This window comes from Leucopleurus acutus (genome assembly GCF_964270905.1).
Source record: "Leucopleurus acutus genome assembly, chromosome: 8".
NCBI lineage: Eukaryota > Metazoa > Chordata > Mammalia > Artiodactyla > Delphinidae > Leucopleurus > Leucopleurus acutus.
The window spans coordinates 25,305,674-25,325,520 of NC_139151.1; the positions used below are offsets into that span (position 1 = coordinate 25,305,674).

At 38.8% G+C, this 19,847-nt stretch overlaps 1 protein-coding gene across 1 annotated transcript in view; it reads left to right on the top strand.

The window, feature by feature from the left end:
• SLC35F2 (solute carrier family 35 member F2) overlaps nt 1–19,847 on the top strand; it is a gene marked incomplete at its 3' end in the record, with an annotated part of 48,631 nt that overhangs the window by 15,042 nt on the left and 13,742 nt on the right. The window contains exons 2-3 of the mRNA XM_082844217.1: nt 14,195–14,370; nt 16,542–16,669. Of these exons, the coding sequence (XP_082700343.1) occupies nt 14,195–14,370; nt 16,542–16,669 (304 nt within the window). The remainder of the gene's footprint in view (nt 1–14,194; nt 14,371–16,541; nt 16,670–19,847) is intronic.

Here is a 19,847-nt window from a genome sequence, read left to right on the forward strand (position 1 = left end):
CTCTGATTTTCTAGAGGGCTTGATATTGGTAGCCTTCTCTTTTATTGGCTGTGGGATGATACTGTGATGATGAAAGTTGCCAGGTATTGCAGAAGGTTATATACTTCAGTAGTGTGCATAGTATTTATTAAATTGCTTGGTGTGTGTTAGGATATATTTATATACAAAATTCCAAGTAAAATGTAAAATAATCATAATTCTATGATAACTGATTTAATTCTATGCAAACCCAGTCTGCAGTTATTATGGAATATTTTATCTATTATAAAAATATGGGGAAATATAATATTGAAGACATATTCAATGATCACATAAGAAGTCAGGCATTTATATAGAGAGATGGCACCAACCTGTATTTTTGCAGCCTCATCCATTGTCATCAAACATTTGGTTATAGGAAAAAAAGAAGAGATTAATCCTCTACTTTGAAGTTATTTTAACAGAATCATGTAGGAGGGAACATGGTGGGCTAGCAGAAGCACTCTACTTAGTGTTGGGGTTTTGTATTTTGTACCTAATTCTGCCACTTTTGAACAACATCGGTTAGGTGACCCATTTCACCTCTCTCAGTCTTGGTTTCTTCGTCTGTAACTCCACAGCACTGTCAAATGGATCAAAAATCAAAGAGAGTAGAGAGAAGTTTTTGTAAATTGTGAGGCACTATAAAAAACATAAAGTTAGGTATTCTGATGGGGTCCATTTATGTGAATGTAATAAATAAATAATATTTGATGATGACGGATGCCCCATTGGCGAGTCCAGGGAGCTTTAAGTCAGCAGTTTGGAAACCTTGAATTGTCAGCTGAGAATCGCAGGTAATGAGGTTGGGGGAGAAGCAAAGGTGAGCTGTGAATCAACATTAGCACAAGGATTCAAAATGAGGAGTCAAAAAAGTCTTCTAATGTTATGTTCTCTTCTGGTCCCTTCACTTTACAGGTTTTCATAGAAAGAAAGGATTTTTTTTTTTTTTTTTTGCGGTACGTGGGCCTCTCATTGTTGTAGCCTCTCCCGTTGCGGCACAGGCTCCGGGCGCGCAGGCTCAGCGGCTCCGCGGCATGTGGGACGCTCGCGGACCGGGGCATGAACCCGTGTCCCCGGCATGGGCAGACGGACTCTCAACCACTGCACCACCAGGGAAGCCCCTCTCTCCTGGCATTTTTTACCTTTACAGCAATTCAGCCTGCCCGTATTGATTCACATACTGGATAAACAAAGATGAATAGGACATTGTTTCTGCCTTTTAGTAGCCTACAACCTACCTGGGGAGCTAAACACATACTAAGTAGTGTATAATGTGAGACATTTTATTAGATCAGCAATCTTTAGGGTTTTCCTCCATTATAAACCCCTTTTCATTACTTCTCTGCCAGGAATTAATGTATATTGAAACTCCTGTAAATTGCATTTGTTAAGTAATAATGAATTTATTTTTCCTTCTCTCTCTTTTAACTAATCAGACACTAAAACTTCTGATAAGCAAGAGAAAATGAGTGTTACCATGCTTAGTTGGTAACTGAAAGTAAGTAAATGTGATGTTTGGGTTTATCATGGGTAAATGTGGGGGTTCTGTTAGGCTTAAAAAATATGGAAACGTTTAAATAAAAATAGAGACTATTACCTGCTGTGATGCACTCATCACCCAATAATTATCAACTCATTTCATTTGCACTGCTCCACTTCACCCCTTCTGGATTATACTAAAGTAGATCTCAAGCATCATATAATATCATGCATAAATATTTCAGTATTGATCTCTGCAAGATAAGGGCTTAAGAAACGTAGTCATAGTACCATTATTCCCCCTAAAAATTAACAATAGTTCCTTACTATCATATATCTTGTCCATGTTCAGATTTCCCCAATTATAGCTTAATTTTAAAAATAGTGTTTTTAAACCAAGATGCACATAAGACCCATGCATTTCAACAGGTTTTTATATCTACATCTTTTTCTTCTATACGTTTCCTCTTCCTCTTGGCTCTTTTTTGTTGTTGTTGTCTTTTTCTTTTCTTGGCTCTTTTTTTTCTTGCAGTTTATTTTTGAAGAAACAGTTCATTTGTCATGGAGAGTTTTCCACACTCTCAGTTTTGCTGATTGTATCTTTCTGGTGGATGTACAGTATTTCCTTCTCAGAATACTGTTTTTAAATGCAGAAAATAAAATATGTAGGATTATAGTGGAAACACATTACATCTGTTTAGGTATTAAACTATTAAAAACATATTATGATGTTAATATATGTGCTTCTTTTCTTTAAAAAAAAACACGTTAAATAACAAGACCTCACAATGGATCTTTACCATGATTTTGGAGTAGTGATGATATTTTGAAATTTCAGCAACAGTTGTCATATGATATGAAAATATCTGTGAATTCTTTGGCAGCAAAGTCATAGGTACTGCTAATACTTCTACAGTTTGTTACCCACGTTCACAATCGAAGGGAACGTATTGTGATGTATTTTTTTCCCATCCAAGTTCATGTATTTCCCAGAATATTTTCATGGACCTGATCAGTGGACCCCTGTTAAAAACCCTGTGGTCCTACATTTTTGGCAAGACTATTTCATAGATAGTGTGTATTATCTTCAGGAGATGCATAACGTTTGCTTGTCTTTATTGTTGTTGTTGTTATATTAGGAGCTATCAAGTTTTATTGCCTAGATTATTATTTTATTAGGGGTTGTAAAATGATATTCTATTTCTGTCATTCCATTTTTATTTATTATATAAGTATTTCTACAAACTCCCTGTCATTAACTCATTACCCTGAGGTATAATTTGTATAGGAAGGGAGGGATTGCCCTTTGAGTTAATTCTAACTTTTAATAAAGTTCAGAACCATAGGGTTTTTAATATAACCTCTTCAGTCTTACATCTTCATCTCCTTTTTCCTGTACCCAAAATCAATACATTAATATCATTTCTTGTTTGCTTTATTCCACAGTATGCACACAGTCTCAAAATAATATCAACACTACCTCTAAAAAGTTTAAGATATTTTACAGTTCTTATTGTTTCTATGGTATATTCTATTAGGAATGTACTGTCAAATTAGTGTGTTTTAAAGTCGCTTGAAATAATTCCTTTCTATTTGGTTTTGCCACCAACTTAAAACATCCTTAAGTTCATTTAAAATTTTGTTTTTAATTTTATATGTAGCTTTTAAAAAAATTTAATTTTTGTTTTATAATTATGTAAAATACATGGCTCCTAAGACAAATCTATAAAACAAGGCATATTCAGACATAATGTACCTCTTACTTTCTCTCTCTCCTGACCTATAGGTAACTGTAAAAAGTTACCTGTTTTCATTTAAAAATACTAACAAATATAGGTAAATGTTTGCATTCCATACCCATTTTCCTCCTCATTTGGTTCTTTTTTTAGTATATCCTGGCCGTCATTTTATAGAGTGTATAGAGATATTTACTTTGCTTTTTATAGCTGCACGGTATTCCTTTGTGTTTATTAAGCTAGTCCCCTGAGACAGGAAGGCGGCAGGGCACAACCTTTAAAAGGATGACAGCCATTGAGGACACGACGTAAACCGTTTAGAACGAACTGGGTCCAAGATGGTGGGTGATTGACTTCCACTAGACCTTGAACCTCAGTATATGTTCATTGCAATACATCAGCAAGCTAAATGACACACCCACAGGCGCCATGACAGTTCCGAGGCCGACCATAAAAGGCAAAAAAGTGGGCAGTGGCCCAATTCATGGAAATCCCCACCTCTTCCCCAAAATAGTTGGAATAATCCTCCCACTCATTAGCCTATGAAATTATCCACCCCTATAAAAACTGACAACTGCATACCCTAGTGCCTGTCATCTTCTGAGGTGGTCCACACTCTGTCTATGGAGGGTGTATCTCCCTGAATAAACTTTCTGTCACTTTACTATGGCTCACTCTTGAATTCTTTCCTGTGTGAAGCTAAGAACCCACACTTGGCAGCTGTCCCAAGAACTCGCCTGAGACCAGGGACATGACCATCCTCTTGTGCTCACTTTCTTTCCTGCAACAATATTTTTAGACATACAGGTTTTTTTCTTTAGATTTTCACTATTATAAATAGTGCTGCAGTGAATAGTCTGTATATATTTACTGAGCATCTACAATGAGTAAGGCATAATCCAACGGGGGAAAAAGAAAATTACCTTTCCCTACTTGCCTTCCTTTTGAGGTAATAATATATACTACTGCTCTTTCTATTCTTTGAAATTTGGCTTGCTTGGCCACTTTGAGTTTTGAATATGCCTTTATTACATCAGAATGTGTGTTCTTCAAAACTGCTAGCTACTTATGCTTATTAGCATTAGATGATACACTAATGGCTAAATTTTTGAATCATAGAAATGTAGATAAGGAAAGAATATAACAGGTCATCTAGGCTGCTACTCACTATATAAAGAAAAACTATCATATTTTAGCTTCCTTCCAGTCTAATTTAAAATACTCTACTAATAGACACTGGATAATCTATGTGCTAAATGTGATGATTTATTCTTTCCAGATTTGTAATAGGATTTTATTTTTTTTATGTTGGGGGGTAGGAGTTTATTAATTAATTAATTTATTTTTGCTGTGTTGGGTCTTCGTTTCTGTGCAAGGGCTATCTCCAGTTGTGGCAAGCGGGGGCCACTCTTCATCGTGGTGCGCTGGCCTCTCACTATCGCGGCCTCTCTTGTTGAGTAGCACAGGCTCCAGACTCGCAGGCTCAGTAGTTGTGGCTCACGGGCCTAGTTGCTCCGCGGCATGTGGGATCCTCCCAGACCAGGGCTTGAACCCATGTCCCCTGCATTAGCAGGCAGATTCTCAACCACTGCGCCACCAGGGAAGCCCCTGTAATAGGATTTTTATAGAAGTGCTCAAGTTATTATTCTATCCCGGGTATTTACAGATGGCGGTATGATAGATTTAAAAATCTCCCCAAGGAGATGGCTCCATAGATGTCTTTTAGCTTTGATACTAAATCTTGCCTTTAGATGATAATGTACAACCTAGCAGCACGGATTTGAGACATAAAGTGAACAAAAATGTGTGATTTGCATTCAAACAATGCATTGTATCAGTCATTTGACACTTTTTTTTTCTTCAAATAATTCAGTGGTTTCTCATCTTCATTGTGTATGAGATGCATCTAGGGGACTTTTAAAGTAGACTGATATTTGGATGCCACCTCCTAAGAATGTGATTCAACTCGTTTGGGCTGATGTCTTAGTTCTGGTGTTGTTTTAAAGCTCCCAATTATTTTTAAATGTACCCCCAGGTAAAGGACTATCAATCTAACCTGACATTCCAAATGAATAAGAGCTGAATAAATGAATCAGTCCTGTCATTGTGTCTTGTGTATATTTTATGTAAAGCTAGTGTTTGAATTAGGCAAAAATCCTTCATTCCTGAATCTTCCTGGAAATTGTTCACATTTCTGGTCTATGATCAAGTGTCTCATTCTTTGTGAACGTTTTCCAGGCAGTCTTGACTTTTCCTTACCCTGGCCACGCATACAACTCTGTTTTGACACTTTCCCATTTTATTGTGGTTCTGTGTTGTGAGGTCTGTTTCCTCGACTAGACAGAAAGCTCCTTAGCACGTTCAACAATGGCAAATATCCTTGAAGCACTTATTCTGTGCCAGGCACTGTGTTACTCATGGAGAATATAATGTCCCTGTCCTCCTGGAGCTTAGAGTCCTGGAGGAAGAAGAACCACAAGCAGCATGGTAGGTGCTAGGATAGAGGGATATGGTATTTTTTCAGGGCACACAGCAAGAGCCTGCTGACCTGTTCTGGAGAGAAGTGGGCCTGGGACCATGAAATACATGGGCCTTCTAAATTCCCTGTGCTTATTAGCACATATTAGGCACCCAAGAAACTTTAGTAAGTACATGACTGAAGAGTTTACTGACTGATTAAATGAATAAAAGAAGTTATAGTTTCATTGGAAAGCATGTGCATGAGTATGTGTTTTGAAATGGAAGGGATGTTAAAATACGTACTTTAGCTTTTCTGGAAGAAAGAAGGGGGGAAATAAAATGCCTTAAAGTCTTTTCTTCTTTTATTCCTTAAATTCATACAATATATCCAGATAGTAATGTGGTCAGAAGTGATGTTATTTAGTTTATTTTCTACGTGTTTTCCCACCCCTACCCCTGATGATCCATGACTTGTTTGCCCTGCTTTCTGGTGTCCCGGCTCCCACAGCATGAAGCTGCCTTGGAAAATATGTCTTGGAGTTGGATCATATCCTGCCATTGAAGTTCACTTCAGTGGAGGTTCCGTTTGAAAAACAGTGGCAGGATATGTCCTATGGTTAGATGCATGTTGCTTCTGTCAGCTTCCTTTAGAGAGTAACAGGTTTTATTAAGGTGTAGAGAGAGTCCCTTTGTTTAATTCAGAATTCATATGCATTAGGACCTTGTGAAATCCAAATGCTTAAATAGGAAGCCATAAGTAACAAAAATTGTTTTGAGGCCTATGGTATCTCTACGAGTCTGAGTGGTTTTCTCTTCTTTCGCCCTTGTTCAGCCTCCACCCCCTTCAGTTTCTCTTTCTTTCTGTCTTTCTAACTTGCTCTCATTCTTGCTCTCTTCCTCTTCCATTATAGATGAGGTCATTATGATTTGGAGCCAAGAGAAGTGCATTCCTGTAACTTTAAATCTCCATACTCAATTTATGACTTTTTTTTTTAGAAGATGGTTATACTTTATAGTTGGAGGACAGCTTGCTTAATTGTGCTATTTTTTAATGTAAATGTGAGCTTATTAGAGGAATTTTCTCAATTTGTGAACAGGGCTTAGTGCTTCCACATTTCTTATTCTCACATATTTCACATTTATTATTGCTTTTGAGCCCATTATGTTCTGCAAAGAATGTTCTGAATTTGATAAAGTTATCAGCCCCTTGATTAGCTTTTTAGTGTCCTGTACTTTGGACATCCAATGCCCTCCTGACATACGGAGAAACAGTGTTAATACTGGTAGCAGGGAAATTAGGCTAGACCCTTTATTTCCTGACTGCAAGGTGAGGTGCAGGGATCCTTTGAAGAAGGTGTTTCCTAATATAAGCTCTGTTATAAAATCTTGGAGAAGTGAAGGAGGGTAAAGAGATGAATGTGGGGAAAGGTGAGTGAGGACAAAGAGGTACAGGAGGTAAGAAGATATCAGCCGTGAGAGATGACCTCACTTACTATCCTAAGACCATGTTGTATAGCGGGCACAGCAGATGTTCAGTGGTCAGACAATTTGTGCACAGACTCTGCTCCTGAGATGATCTTAGGGAAGACACACCCCTCTTCTGGGCCACAGTTTCCTCAACTTAAAAAAGTGGGCATTAGCAACAAAATCTAGCAATTCTGAGACTTTGTTCCATGGAAGAGAGGAGGAGAAGTTTAAAGAAATGAGGTCATTAAACAATGAAATACCAGAAAATTGGAAACATTTCCTTGGCCAGGTACCCTTCCACACATGATTCCAGAGGGAAGTATGTGGCTGGGGACAATGACACAAAATGAATGCACTTTTTCACTCTTTGGCTTTGGCCTATACTTCTGTAGGTTCCCAGTACACTATACAGGACCCAGTGGTGAATTTCTTATGCCTAGATAGGGCAGCATAACATCCAGAATTGATGCAAACTATGCCTCCTTCAGGAAGAAATGAGCATAAGAGAAAGAGGTAGCAACCCACAGATCCAGTTTGCCTCATCAGCCTGTGACAGGTAGAACATCCCTAGAAAGAACACTGCTCTGGGGCTTCTCTGGTGGTGCAGTGGTTAAGAATCCACCTGCCAGTGCAGGGGACACGGGCTGGAGCCCTGGTTGGGGAAGATCCCACATGCCGCGGGGCAACTAAGCCCGTGCGCCACAACTACTGAGCTTGTGCTCTAGAGCCTGCAAGCCACAACTACTGAAGCCTGCATGCCTAGAGTCCATGCTCCACAACAAGAGAAGCCACAGCAATGAGAAGCTCGCGCACTGCAATGAAGACGCAACGCAGCCAAAAATAAATACATATATAAATAAATTTTTAAAACAAGAATACTACTCTGTGGGAGCAAGTCCTTAACCTCTTGCTCACCTGGGTGAAAATTTCCTTCAGTAGCCTAATAAAATGTCTTTGGGTCTGGCCATTTCCTGATATAATTTTTGCCTGTTGAAGGGTGAAGTTGCTTCATTTCCTTCCTTTTGAAAGTAACAGAGTAAACTGGAGTGATATAACCCTTTGAAGAGCATTTTAGCAAAACAAGTAAAGTTGAAGACATGCCCTAAAACCAATGATTCTACTCTTAAATATATCTCCAGAGCAAATGATTTCTTTAAACTTCATGACACAAATAGAAACTTCATGACACAAATAGAAACTCATGACACAAATAGAAACTCATGACACAAATAAAAACTCATTATAGTTGTAGAGTACTCTGAGTTCACTGCTTCCAGCAGATGTCTAGATGGTACCCATCAGGCCATCCTGAGTGTGGAGGAGATTATATGTTAGCACATAGTTTGCTAAAACCCAGAAAAAGTCTTAGATATGTATGTCAGGGGACATACATATGAATGTTTGTAGAGGCATTGTTTGTAAGTGCAAATAGAAACTTCATGACACAAATAGAAACTCATTATATTTGTAGAGTACTCTGAGTTCACTGCTTCCAGCAGATGTCTAGATGGTACCCATCAGGCCATCCTGAGTGTGGAGGAGATTATATGTTAGCACATAGTTTGCTAAAACCTAGAAAAAGTCTTAGATATGTATGTCAGGGGACACACATATGAATGTTTGTAGAGGCATTGTTTATAAGTGCAAAAATAAATTGGAATACAACCTAATAATCAATAAGGGAATGGATAAATAAAGTGTGATATAATCACATAGTGGAGTACTATACAGTAGTGGAAAGGAATTAACTAGAACTAACATCAATATAGAGGACTCTCTTGAACAATGTTTATCAAAAAAGCAAGTTGCAAAAGTATACATTTAGTATGATGCTGTTTATATAAAAAATTAAAACAGACAAAACAATTGTATACATTGCATAAGGATACTTCTGTAAATATGAAAATATATGGAAATGCATTGAATGTTAAATACCAAGTTCTAGAAAGTACTTATCTCAGGAGGGCTAAGAGATTGGGGAGAACACAAGGGGGATATGTTGATTTTGGCAATATTTGTGGAGAGAGAGAGTAGAGCAGGAAGAGCAGTTAGGAGAAATTTGCTGCAGTTCAAACTGTAGAGCGCTTCCTCCTTGAAATGCCACTTACTCTTGCTTCCAGAGTGTTTTTCCTTGTTTTCTCCCTGCGTCTCTCTGGCCATGCCCCTTCATCCCCATCTCTAATTCCTCTTCCTCCTCTGCCCCTTAAATGTTGCTGTTTCCCAGATTGATTTTTTAAAATAATTTTATATATTTATTTTTAAATTTATTGGCTGCATTGGGTCTTCGTTGCTGCACGTGGGCTTTCTCTAGTTGTGGTGAGCGGGGGCTACTCATCATTGCAGTGGGGCTTCTCACTGCAGTGGCTTCTCTTGCTGTGGAGCACGGGCTCTAGGCACATGGGCTTCAGTAGTTGTGGCACACGAGCTCAGTAGTTGCTCTGCAGCATGTGGGATCTTCCCGGACCAGGACTTGAACCAGTGTCCCCTGCATTGGCAGGAGGATTCTTAACCACTGAGCCACCAGGGAAGTCCCCCAGGAAGTTTCTTTTTTACCCTCTTTTCTTTTCAATTTTTAGGTATATGTTTTAGTGACTTCATTTATATCCCAACTTCGATTACCACTTTTATGATCATGATTCCCAAATTTATTTCTCCAATCCAGTCCTTTTTCCCAGCTCCAAACTGTCTACTGGACATTTCTTCTTGACTGTCTCATAATTAAACAAAATCCAGCATGTCCAAAATGGAGTTAATCTCTTTTCCAAATGTGCCTTTTCCTTTTGTCTTTGGGATCTTGATTAATTACATTGTTATCTACACAGGTGTCTGATCCAGAAAACTGGGTATTATATTAGGTAGATTGTCTCTGTCAATTTTCCTCTTTAATTGGCTTCCATGGCAGGAATTAAGGGTTAGGTTTTGGTGTTCTGTGTTATGACATAATGTGCTATGACATATTTAGGGACCCAGGAATGCTCAATTCCTACCTTGCTAATCTCTTTACTCTCTCCTATTCAGAAGATTTCAATGAGCTTACCACCAGCAAAATAAGATACCAACTTTAGAACCTATTTTAGATCTCTTCTTGATCTCGATTCTATTGACTTTTCCATCATCAGCTGCTCTTGTTTTTCTCTTACACTCTGGGTTATAGCTACACCAACCCACTTGAAATCCCTGAATGTGCCATATTGTTTTAGAACTCTGTGCCTTTGTACCTGCTATTCCTTCTGCTTGAGATACCTTTCCTTACTGTGCCTGTCTAGTGAATCCCTGAGGTTCTTGTAAGTAGCCCATTTTTGTACTTGTCTGTCTGTGCCCTAATTACTAGTTTATATGCCTACTTATCCCCAATGGTCTCTGAGCCTCTGAGGCACAGAGAGTGCCTATCCAGTTTTGTATCTTCATGGCCTGGCACATGGTAGATGCTCTATAAGTATATATTTAGGGTTGACTTACCCAGCAAATTTCCCCTTTTTCTTTTTGCCTGTGTTAGGATTGTTTGAGATTAGTTGCAAATTACTGAAGCAAATATTCCAAAGAAAAAATACATTGTAAACTCTTAGAACAGATATTCTCTGTCTTCTGCAATTTGGGTATTTTCTATTTTGCTTAGAGCAACTCTGGAAGGAAGTATTTATGTAGAGAACATTTAAATAAAAGTTGCAGTATTCTCAATCCTGGTCCCTGAACCTTCCAGGAACTATATGTCTTCATCATCTCTTTTAATTTCTTTTAAGTTTCTTTCAAGTTTTCACCCATATTGCCTTCTGCTCATCTCCCAAACTTGTTTAAGTTTCCCTGCTTCTTTAACAAGATAATAATTAAACAAACAAACAAACAAGCAAAAACCCTGTCCTCAACACTGCTGCTAATAAGCAGAATACTTCAAACTCTTTCCCCATCGCTGTTCTCCTTTTCATCATTAAAAAGAAAAAAAGAGCTATTTATGTTTGGTGCATTAATTTGCTCATATTCTACTCACTCAGCCCACTAGAATCTGACTTTAGTCATTACCACTAACAAAATACTTTCCTTCCAAGCCATCTAGCAGCATCCAGCTTGCCAGTCCAATTGTGTCTATTTAGCCATGATGACATCTTTTCTCTCTGCAGTTTTTGACACTGTAGTATTGATGAGCTCATCCTTCTTGAAATGTTTTTCTACTCTTAGTTTCTGTATCATGGCACTCATAATTTCTTGTCTTTCTCTGACTATTGAACTTCATTGGATAAGTGTGGAAGTGTCTTATATTTGAGGTAACCATATATTTGGGCATATGTGGTAATTTCTTTATCCATTTACATTCACTTGACAAATATTTATTTATTAAGTGACAACAAAGTGCCAGCACTGGATATGTAGTGGAGAGTAAAACAGATATGGTCTTTCTGAAGTCCAGAGTTTCAACCTTGTATTTGTTATCTGTTGCTACTGTGTAACAAATTACCTCAAATTTAGTGGCTTAAAACAATACACATCTGTTATCATAGTTTTTATGGATTAGGCATCTGGGCATGGCTTAGCTCTGCCCTCTGCTTCAGAGTCTCTCATAAGGCTGCAGTCATGGTGTCGGCCAGGGCTAGAGTCTCATCTGAAGTCATGACTGGGGAGGGAATCTGCTTCCAAGCTCATGTTGATTTTGGCAAGATTTATTTCCTTGGAGACTGTTGGACTCAGGGTCTCAGTTCCTTGCTGGTTGTTGACCAGAGGCCACCCTTAGTTCCTTTCCATGTGGGCCTGTCTATATATAGCAGCTTGTTTGATCAGAGCCAGCAAGGAAGAGAATCAATAGAGTTGGGTAGCAAGATGGAAGTTATAACCTCAGGTAGTGTATCCATGGAAGTGGTATCCTGGTTTTTTTTTTTTTAATTGAAGTATAGTTGATGTACAATATTATATAAGTTACAGGTGTACAATATAGTGATTCACAATTTTTAAAGATTATACTCTATTTATAGTTATTATAAAGTATTGGCTATATTCCCTGTGTTGTATAGTATGGTATCCCATTAATTTTCTTGTATTCTATTGGTTAGAATCAAGTAAAAGATCCAACCCATGTTAAAGTGGAAGAGATTACACAGAGTAAAACTACCCAGAAACAGAGATTCAGGCAGATCTTAGAGTCTGCCTGTCACAAACCTCTTAATGTTTTTCTCTTAGACCTTCCAGCCACCTCAATTTCTAGTGTTCTCAAATTAAGCTCAGTACTCTCCCCTTGCCCAAACCTGTTTCTCATCCTGTATTCTGTGTCTTGGTCAGCAGCCTTGTATCTATCCAGTCATCTAGTCCAGAAACCCAGAGATCATTTTCAATACCTCCTTCTGAGATTTAATGGATCACTAGGCTCTGTGAGTCTTTCACATCATTCTCTACTTAACATTCACATTTATGTGGCTTTAGTTCAGTCATGGATCATTATATTAACCTTCTAACCTTCAGTAGTCCTTCTCATAGTAACCAGAGTTACCTTTTTTTTTTTTTTTTTGCGGTACACGGGCCTCTCACTTTTGTGGCCTCTCCCATTGTGGAGCACAGGCTCCGGATGCGCAGGCTCAGCGGCCATGGCTCACGGGCCCAGCCGCTCCGCGGCATGTGGGATCCTCCCGGACCGGGGCATGAACCCATGTCCCCTGCATCGGCAGGCGGACTCCCAACCACTGCGCCACCAGGGAAGCCCCAGAGCTACCTTTTTACAGTCTGGTCTCTACTTACTTTTCCAGGCTTCTTGCCCTCCACTCTTTGCAATTGACCTTATGCCTTAGGCATAGGCCACTCGATATTTCCTGAACCCACCATTGCATGTTTGTGCCTCTACATTTGGTCCTACAGTTACTTCTTCCTGGGTTCCCTTCTCCCTACTTCTTCCTCTAGATATCTCTTATATACATACTTCCAAACCTAACTGAAAAATCACTTCTTTCATAAAACTTTTCTCAGTTTTCTCCCTGCCTGCTAACTCCCTCACTCAGAATTAACCAATAGTACCTGTGTGCTCTCTCAGCCCCTTAATCACACCACTGTTACTGTTGTAACAGTGTACACTATTGTTGTGTAGTTTGCTTTCTGCAGTTTCGTAGTTGGCTGTTAAGGTACTTCTCTTTTAAAATGCCAAAGGGTAGGGTCTAGATCTTATTCTTCTCTGGATCCAAAGTGCCAGCCTCTGGAACAGTGATTCACAATCTTGGCTGCATTTGGAATTACTTGGGGACCTTTGAACTCCACCGAGGTCTGGACCCACCCCCCGAGGCGACGATATGATTGGTCTCAGGTGCAGCCCGGGATATTAGCATTTTTAAAAGCTCCATGATTCTAACATGTAGGTAACATTGAAAGCCTCTGCTTCTAGTTGAAGGAACCAAGTCTCTGGGAGAATGAGAGGATGAGAAAATGTTAAACAATGAATAGGAAGACTTTAAAACTAGAGTTAAAGTTGAGCTTTAAAAAATCATACACACAGGGCTTCCCTGGTGGCGCAGTGGTTGAGAGTCCGCCTGCCGATGCAGGGGACACGGGTTCGTGCCCCGGTCCGGGAAGATCCCACATGCCGCGGAGTGGCTAGGCCCGTGAGCCATGGCCGCTGAGCCTGCGCGTCCGGAGCCTGTGCTTCGCAACGGGAGAGGCCACAACAGTGAGAGGCCCGCGTACTGCAAAAAAAAAAAAAAAAAAAAAAAATCATACACACATAATTCAAATAAAATATGACATAGCAAAGTAATCAAAATGATCTCTAAATAAATCATCAGTGAACTGGAGGAATATGTATTTTTGTGGTAATGAGGGGAAAATTAGAAATGTAAAAGGAATAAAACTGTAGTCTCTCAAAATCCAACGCTTTAATTTTTGTGCATATGAAGTAAGCGATAAAATGAAATAAAGAACCACCTGGAATTATTAGCATTTTCCTTTTGGTTTAGCCCTAAAGTGTGTGTGTGTGTGTGTGTGTGTGTGTGTGTGTGTGTGTGTGTGTGTGTGTGAAAGATATAACTTACTTGCCAGTTCCTCTGATTTCCTCCTTTGTTTTCTAGGAATATTTTGAAAACAATTGCCCTGGGTCAGATGTTGTCCTTGTGTATATGTGGGACAGCCATCACCAGCCAGTATTTGGCGGAAAGATACAAAGTGAATACCCCCATGCTTCAGAGCTTTATCAACTATTGCTTGCTGTTTCTAATTTATACAGTGATGCTGGCATTTCAATCAGGTATGTCAAATGTTGGAATTACCTTTTCAACAAATTATCTTCATAAAAATTTTTGGCTCTTGACATTCAAAAAATAAAATATGGGGCAAAATCAAGAACAGGAAACTACTGCTGTTTTTATTAAAGTTATTAGAAAAGTATGACACCTTTGAATTCTATGAAATTGGTGACTAGAGATTTGTGTATAATTCTCTGAAATTGTTGATTAAAATAAGTAGCACCAAACTGTAACGTAGGAGTTGTCTAAAAAAAAAAGTGTAGGGCTTCCCTGGTGGCGCAGTGGTTGAGAGTCCGCCTGCCGATGCAGGGGACACGGGTTCGTGCCCCGGTCCGGGAAGATCCCACATAACGCGGAGCGGCTGGGCCCGTGAGCCATGGCCGCTGAGCCTGCATGTCCGGAGCCTGTGCTCCGCAACGGGAGAGGCCACAACAGTGAGAGGTCTGCGTACCGCAAAAAAAAAAAAAAAAAAAAAAAAAAGTGTAAATGTCATTACAAATTAGGTCTTCTATTTTTCCCCCCATGGTTGATAAATTTAAACGACAGTATTAGAAACACTTAAAAAGTCAAGAACCTCACTGTCCAAAATATGTATTTCCAGCTAAGTGGAGAATGCTAAATGGACCACCAATTGCATGTATTGATAGATCAAGTCTATGTTGTGAGAGAAACAAAACAAGGAATTGGCAAGGAATTAACATCTTATCACTGGCTGGTTAAGTTGTTTTAGAATCATTGTAGAATTATCATTTCTAGCTAACTATTTATAAATGGGAAAAACTAGGCTAACATTATTGCGCCAGGTATCATTTTAATTGCTTAACTCATTGAAGCCTCCTAACAAATCAAGTGAGTATTATTATTATCTCCACTTTATAGATGAGTAATCTGAGGCATGTAGTACTTAGATAACTTGCTGTAAATCATGCAGGTGGAGGCAGATTTCAACCTAGGCAGCCTGCCCCAGAGCCCATGCACTCACCACCATGCTGTATTAGGGGCTTCTTGTCATGATAAGAGCCATCCTTCCCACAAAAGAAGAACATGGTACTATAAAATAAATTAAATAAGATTGAATTCAAGAGTGTAAAGACAATGGGTAACCCAGACTGATAGGTTGGGTGCAATACTCCCATTTTCATCACATTTAAGGCAAATAATAAAATCACCAGTGTGCTATTTGCTAATCGTCTTTTAATATGAACCTTAATACATAATGGTATTTCTATGTGTCAGGATAAATAACTTATTTTGAAAGAAAATGGAAACCAGCTGTGGGAAGGGGTAAAGAGATATCTTAAGGGGAAATCTTCAAATTTGGCAAGAACTTTAGGAGTTGGAAATAGAACTGGTACATGGTTAATAGCCCCAGACTTTTCTCCTCTATGTAAGCATTGGCCTTTAGGAAGTCAGTGTGATTCATAAGTATATCAGTGTAGTCCTTCTAAGGGATGGTTATTAGGTGCGTTCCATGCCATCTCATCTTGGGGAAGACAAACTGTTTTCAGGATGTTCCTGCTGATTGGGATTTCATGATAATTATTTGGCTACGAGTCTCACTACCTTTATTTCCTTGCAGGTTATCTTACCCATAAAACCTTCTTGTATATGTGCCAACTCTATATCTCCTGTGATGCTAGATTCTACAAAGAAATGAATCACAGTTAACTTGAATAAATAGAATTTAGGGGATAAAAGGTGTTTCTTCAGTGGGGCCACTAAATCTTTTTTCCATACTTACCACTGGCTTAATTTTCTCTTGAAAGCACATCTTTTCCAAAAGAATGACCACATGCAGAGTTTTCTTTGAAGAAGCTCATGAACAGAGGTTAAATAACCAATGAATTCATAAGCAAACATTTCATTTCCTAGGGATCTGGATGTTATATTTCTGTTGCAGTAGGAAAGGGAATTTAACCACTTTTTTCTTATTTCCTTTCTCTTTGGTGTTTTCATTGAACACTTGGTCTATGATGACACCTTAGCTTGGGCCTCATACTAGAAAAAAATCTGACTGCTGAGCTGTTGCAGGAGTTTGGGTTATGAGTAATGGAAATTAGGAGGGTCCACATTCAAAATACATAGTAAACCCTTGCTTTGACTCTTTATCTCTAAATTAACATGCAAGGAATCATTTTAAGTACATGTACTAATCTAGATTTCTTTCAACCAGGTAGTGATAACCTTTTAAACATCTTGAAAAAGAAATGGTGGAAGTACATCCTGCTTGGACTAGCAGATGTAGAAGCTAATTACCTGATTGTCAGAGCATACCAGTACACAACTCTAACCAGTGTCCAGGTAAGGAGTCCTCTTACCAGTTTGGGTTTTATAGCTTTAAGAGAAGAATCTGAGCTCATATGTGCTCACCTAATTTTATTAAGAACCTGTTCACTTGAAGAAAACCTAAACACAGGTGGATGCTATCTGTTTTCCAGTGGAGCATATATGCTAATGAGTAAGGCTTCCTGGAATTACTGAAAACGCGTACAAGTTAATCAGTTCCCAAACTGCTAATGCTACAGCAGAATAGAACAGTTGCTATGAAAATAAACATAAATATTTAGTTGGCAATGGATGCTGTGATGTTGGCAAGAGTTCTGTTTTATGTGTTGCTTAAACATGGCATATAAAGTGGATATTACCATTGTGCTACAGAAAAGTTGGAGGTTTGCAAGTAAAGTGGATATTCAAGACAAAGGAACAATTAGAAGGAACCCATTAGACATCTTGGTTAGAGATGGTAGCCAAAAGTAAAACTTATATCTCTATTTCTTTTCTAGGTTTATTCTCACTGGATTGAAAGAAAAATGTTTCTACATAGCAGTACTTTTCAACCTGGTGGAGCTGAGGAAGATTGTTTAAGTTATCTTAATGTTAGGGAGTTTACTGGTGGCCTAGTGGTTAGGATTATGGGCTTTCGCTGCTGTAGCCTGGTTCCATCCCTGGTTGAGGAACTGAGATCCCACAAGCCGTGTCATGCAGCCAAAAAAAAAGAAAAGAGTTGTCTTAATGTTGGCAAACTGTGTGATGTATCATAACACTGACTCCCCATTGCCAACAACAAAATATCTTATAAATGGAGATGAAAGTAAGATAGATTCCAATACCAGGTTTTTGCGGTACGCGGGCCTCTCATTGCTGTGGCCTCTCCCCCTGCGGAGCACAGGCTCCGGACATGCAGGCTCAGCGGCCATGGCTCACGGTCCAGCCGCTCTGCGGCATGTGGGATCCTCCTGGACCGGGGCACGAACCCATGTCCCCTGCATCGGCAGGCGAACTCTCCACCACTGTGCCACCAGGGAAACTCCTGAATTTAAGACTTTTGATGCATCACTTTTTTTTTGTTTTGGCTGCACAGCATGACTTGCAGTACCTTAGTTCCCCGACCAGGGAGAGATTGAACCTGCACCCTCAGCAGTGTAAGCATGGAGTCTTAACCACTGGACTACCAAGGAATTCCTGATGCATCACTTTTTTATATAAAACAGATATGGTCTTATCTTCAAATATTAGGAACATGGAAAAATTTAGCTGTCCAGTTTTCCCAGCACCACTTATTGAAGAGGCTGTCTTTTCTCCATTGTATATTCTTGCCTCCTTTATCAAAGATAAGGTGACCATATGTGCGTTGGTTAATCTCTAGGCTTTCTATCCTGTTCTATTGATCTATATTTCTGGTTTTGTGCCAGTACCATACTGTCTTGATTACTGTAGCTTTGTAGTATAGTCTGAAGTCCAGGAGCCTGATTCCTCCAGATCTGTTTTTCGTTCTCAAGATTGCTTTGGCTATTTTGAGTCTTTTGTATTTCCATACAAATTGTGAAATTTTTTGTTCTAGTTCTATGAAAAATGCCATTGGTAGTTTGATAGGGATTGCATTGAATCTGTAGATTGCTTTGGGTAGTAGAGTCATTTTCACAATGTTGATTCTTCCAATCCAAGAACATGGTATATCTCTCCATCTATTTGTATCATCTTTAATTTCTTTCATCAGTGTCTTATAATTTTCTGCATACAGCTCTTTTGTCTCCTTAGGTAGGTTTATTCCTAGATATTTTATTCTTTTTGTTGCAATGGTAAATGGGAGTGTTTTCTTAATTTCACTTTCAGATTTTTCATCATTAGTGTATAAGAATGCCAGAGATTTCTGTGCATTAACTTTGTATCCTGCTACTTTACCAAATTCATTGATTAGCTCTAGTAGTTTTCAGGTAGCATCTTTAAAATTCTCTGTGTATAGTATCCTGTCGTCTGCAAACAGTGACAGCTTCACTTCTTCTTTTCTGATTTGGATTCCTTTTATTTCTTTTTCTTCTCTGATTGCTGTGGCTAAAACTTCCAAAACTATGTTGAATAAGAGTGGTGAGAGTGGGCAACCTTGTCTTGTTCCTGATCTTAGCGGAAATGCTTTCAGTTTTTCACCATTGAGGACGATGTTGGCTGTGGGTTTGTCATATATGACCTTTATTATGTTGAGGAAAGTTCCCTCTATGCCTACTTTCTGCAGGGTTTTTATCATAAATGGGTGTTGAATTTTGTCGAAAGCTTTCTCTGCATTTATTGAGATGATATGGTTTTTCTCCTTCAATTTGTTAATATGGTGTATCACGTTGATTGATTTGCGTATATTGAAGAATCCTTGCATTCCTGGAATAAACCCCACTTGATCATGGTGTATGATCCTTTTAATGTGCTGTTGGATTCTGTTTGCTAGTATTTTGTTGAGGATTTTTGCATCTATGTTCATCAGTGATATTGGCCTGTAGTTTTCTTTCTTTGTGACATCTTTGTCTGGTTTTGGTATCAGGGTGATGGTGGCCTCGTAGAATGAGTTTGAGAGTGTTCCTCCCTCTGCTATATTTTGGAAGAGTTTGAGAAGGATAGGTGTTAGCTCTTCTCTAAATGTTTGATAGAATTTGCCTGTGAAGCCATCTGGTCCTGGACTTTTTTTTGTTGGACGATTTTTAATCACAGTTTCAATTTCAGTGCTTGTGATTGGTCTGTTCATATTTTCTATTTCTTCCTGGTTCAGTCTCGGCAGGTTGTGCATTTCTATGAATTTGTCCATTTCTTCCAGGTTGTCCATTTTATTGGCATAGAGTTGCTTGTAGTAATCTCTCATGATCCTTTGTATTTCTGCGGTGTCATTTGTTACTTCTCCTTTTTCATTTCCAATTCTATTGATTTGAGTCTTCTCCCTTTTTTTCTTGATGAGTCTGGCTAATGGTTTATCAATTTTGTTTAACTTCTCAAAGAACCAGCTTTTAGTTTTATTGATCTTTGCTATTGTTTCCTTCATTTCTTTTTCATTTATTTCTGATCTGATCTTTATGATTTCTTTCCTTCTTCTAACTTTGGGGATTTTTTGTTCTTCTTTCTCTAATTCCTTTAGGTGCAAGGTTAGGTTGTTTATTTGAGATGTTTCCTTTTTCTTAAGGTAGGATTGTATTGCTATAAACTTCCCTCTTAGAACTGC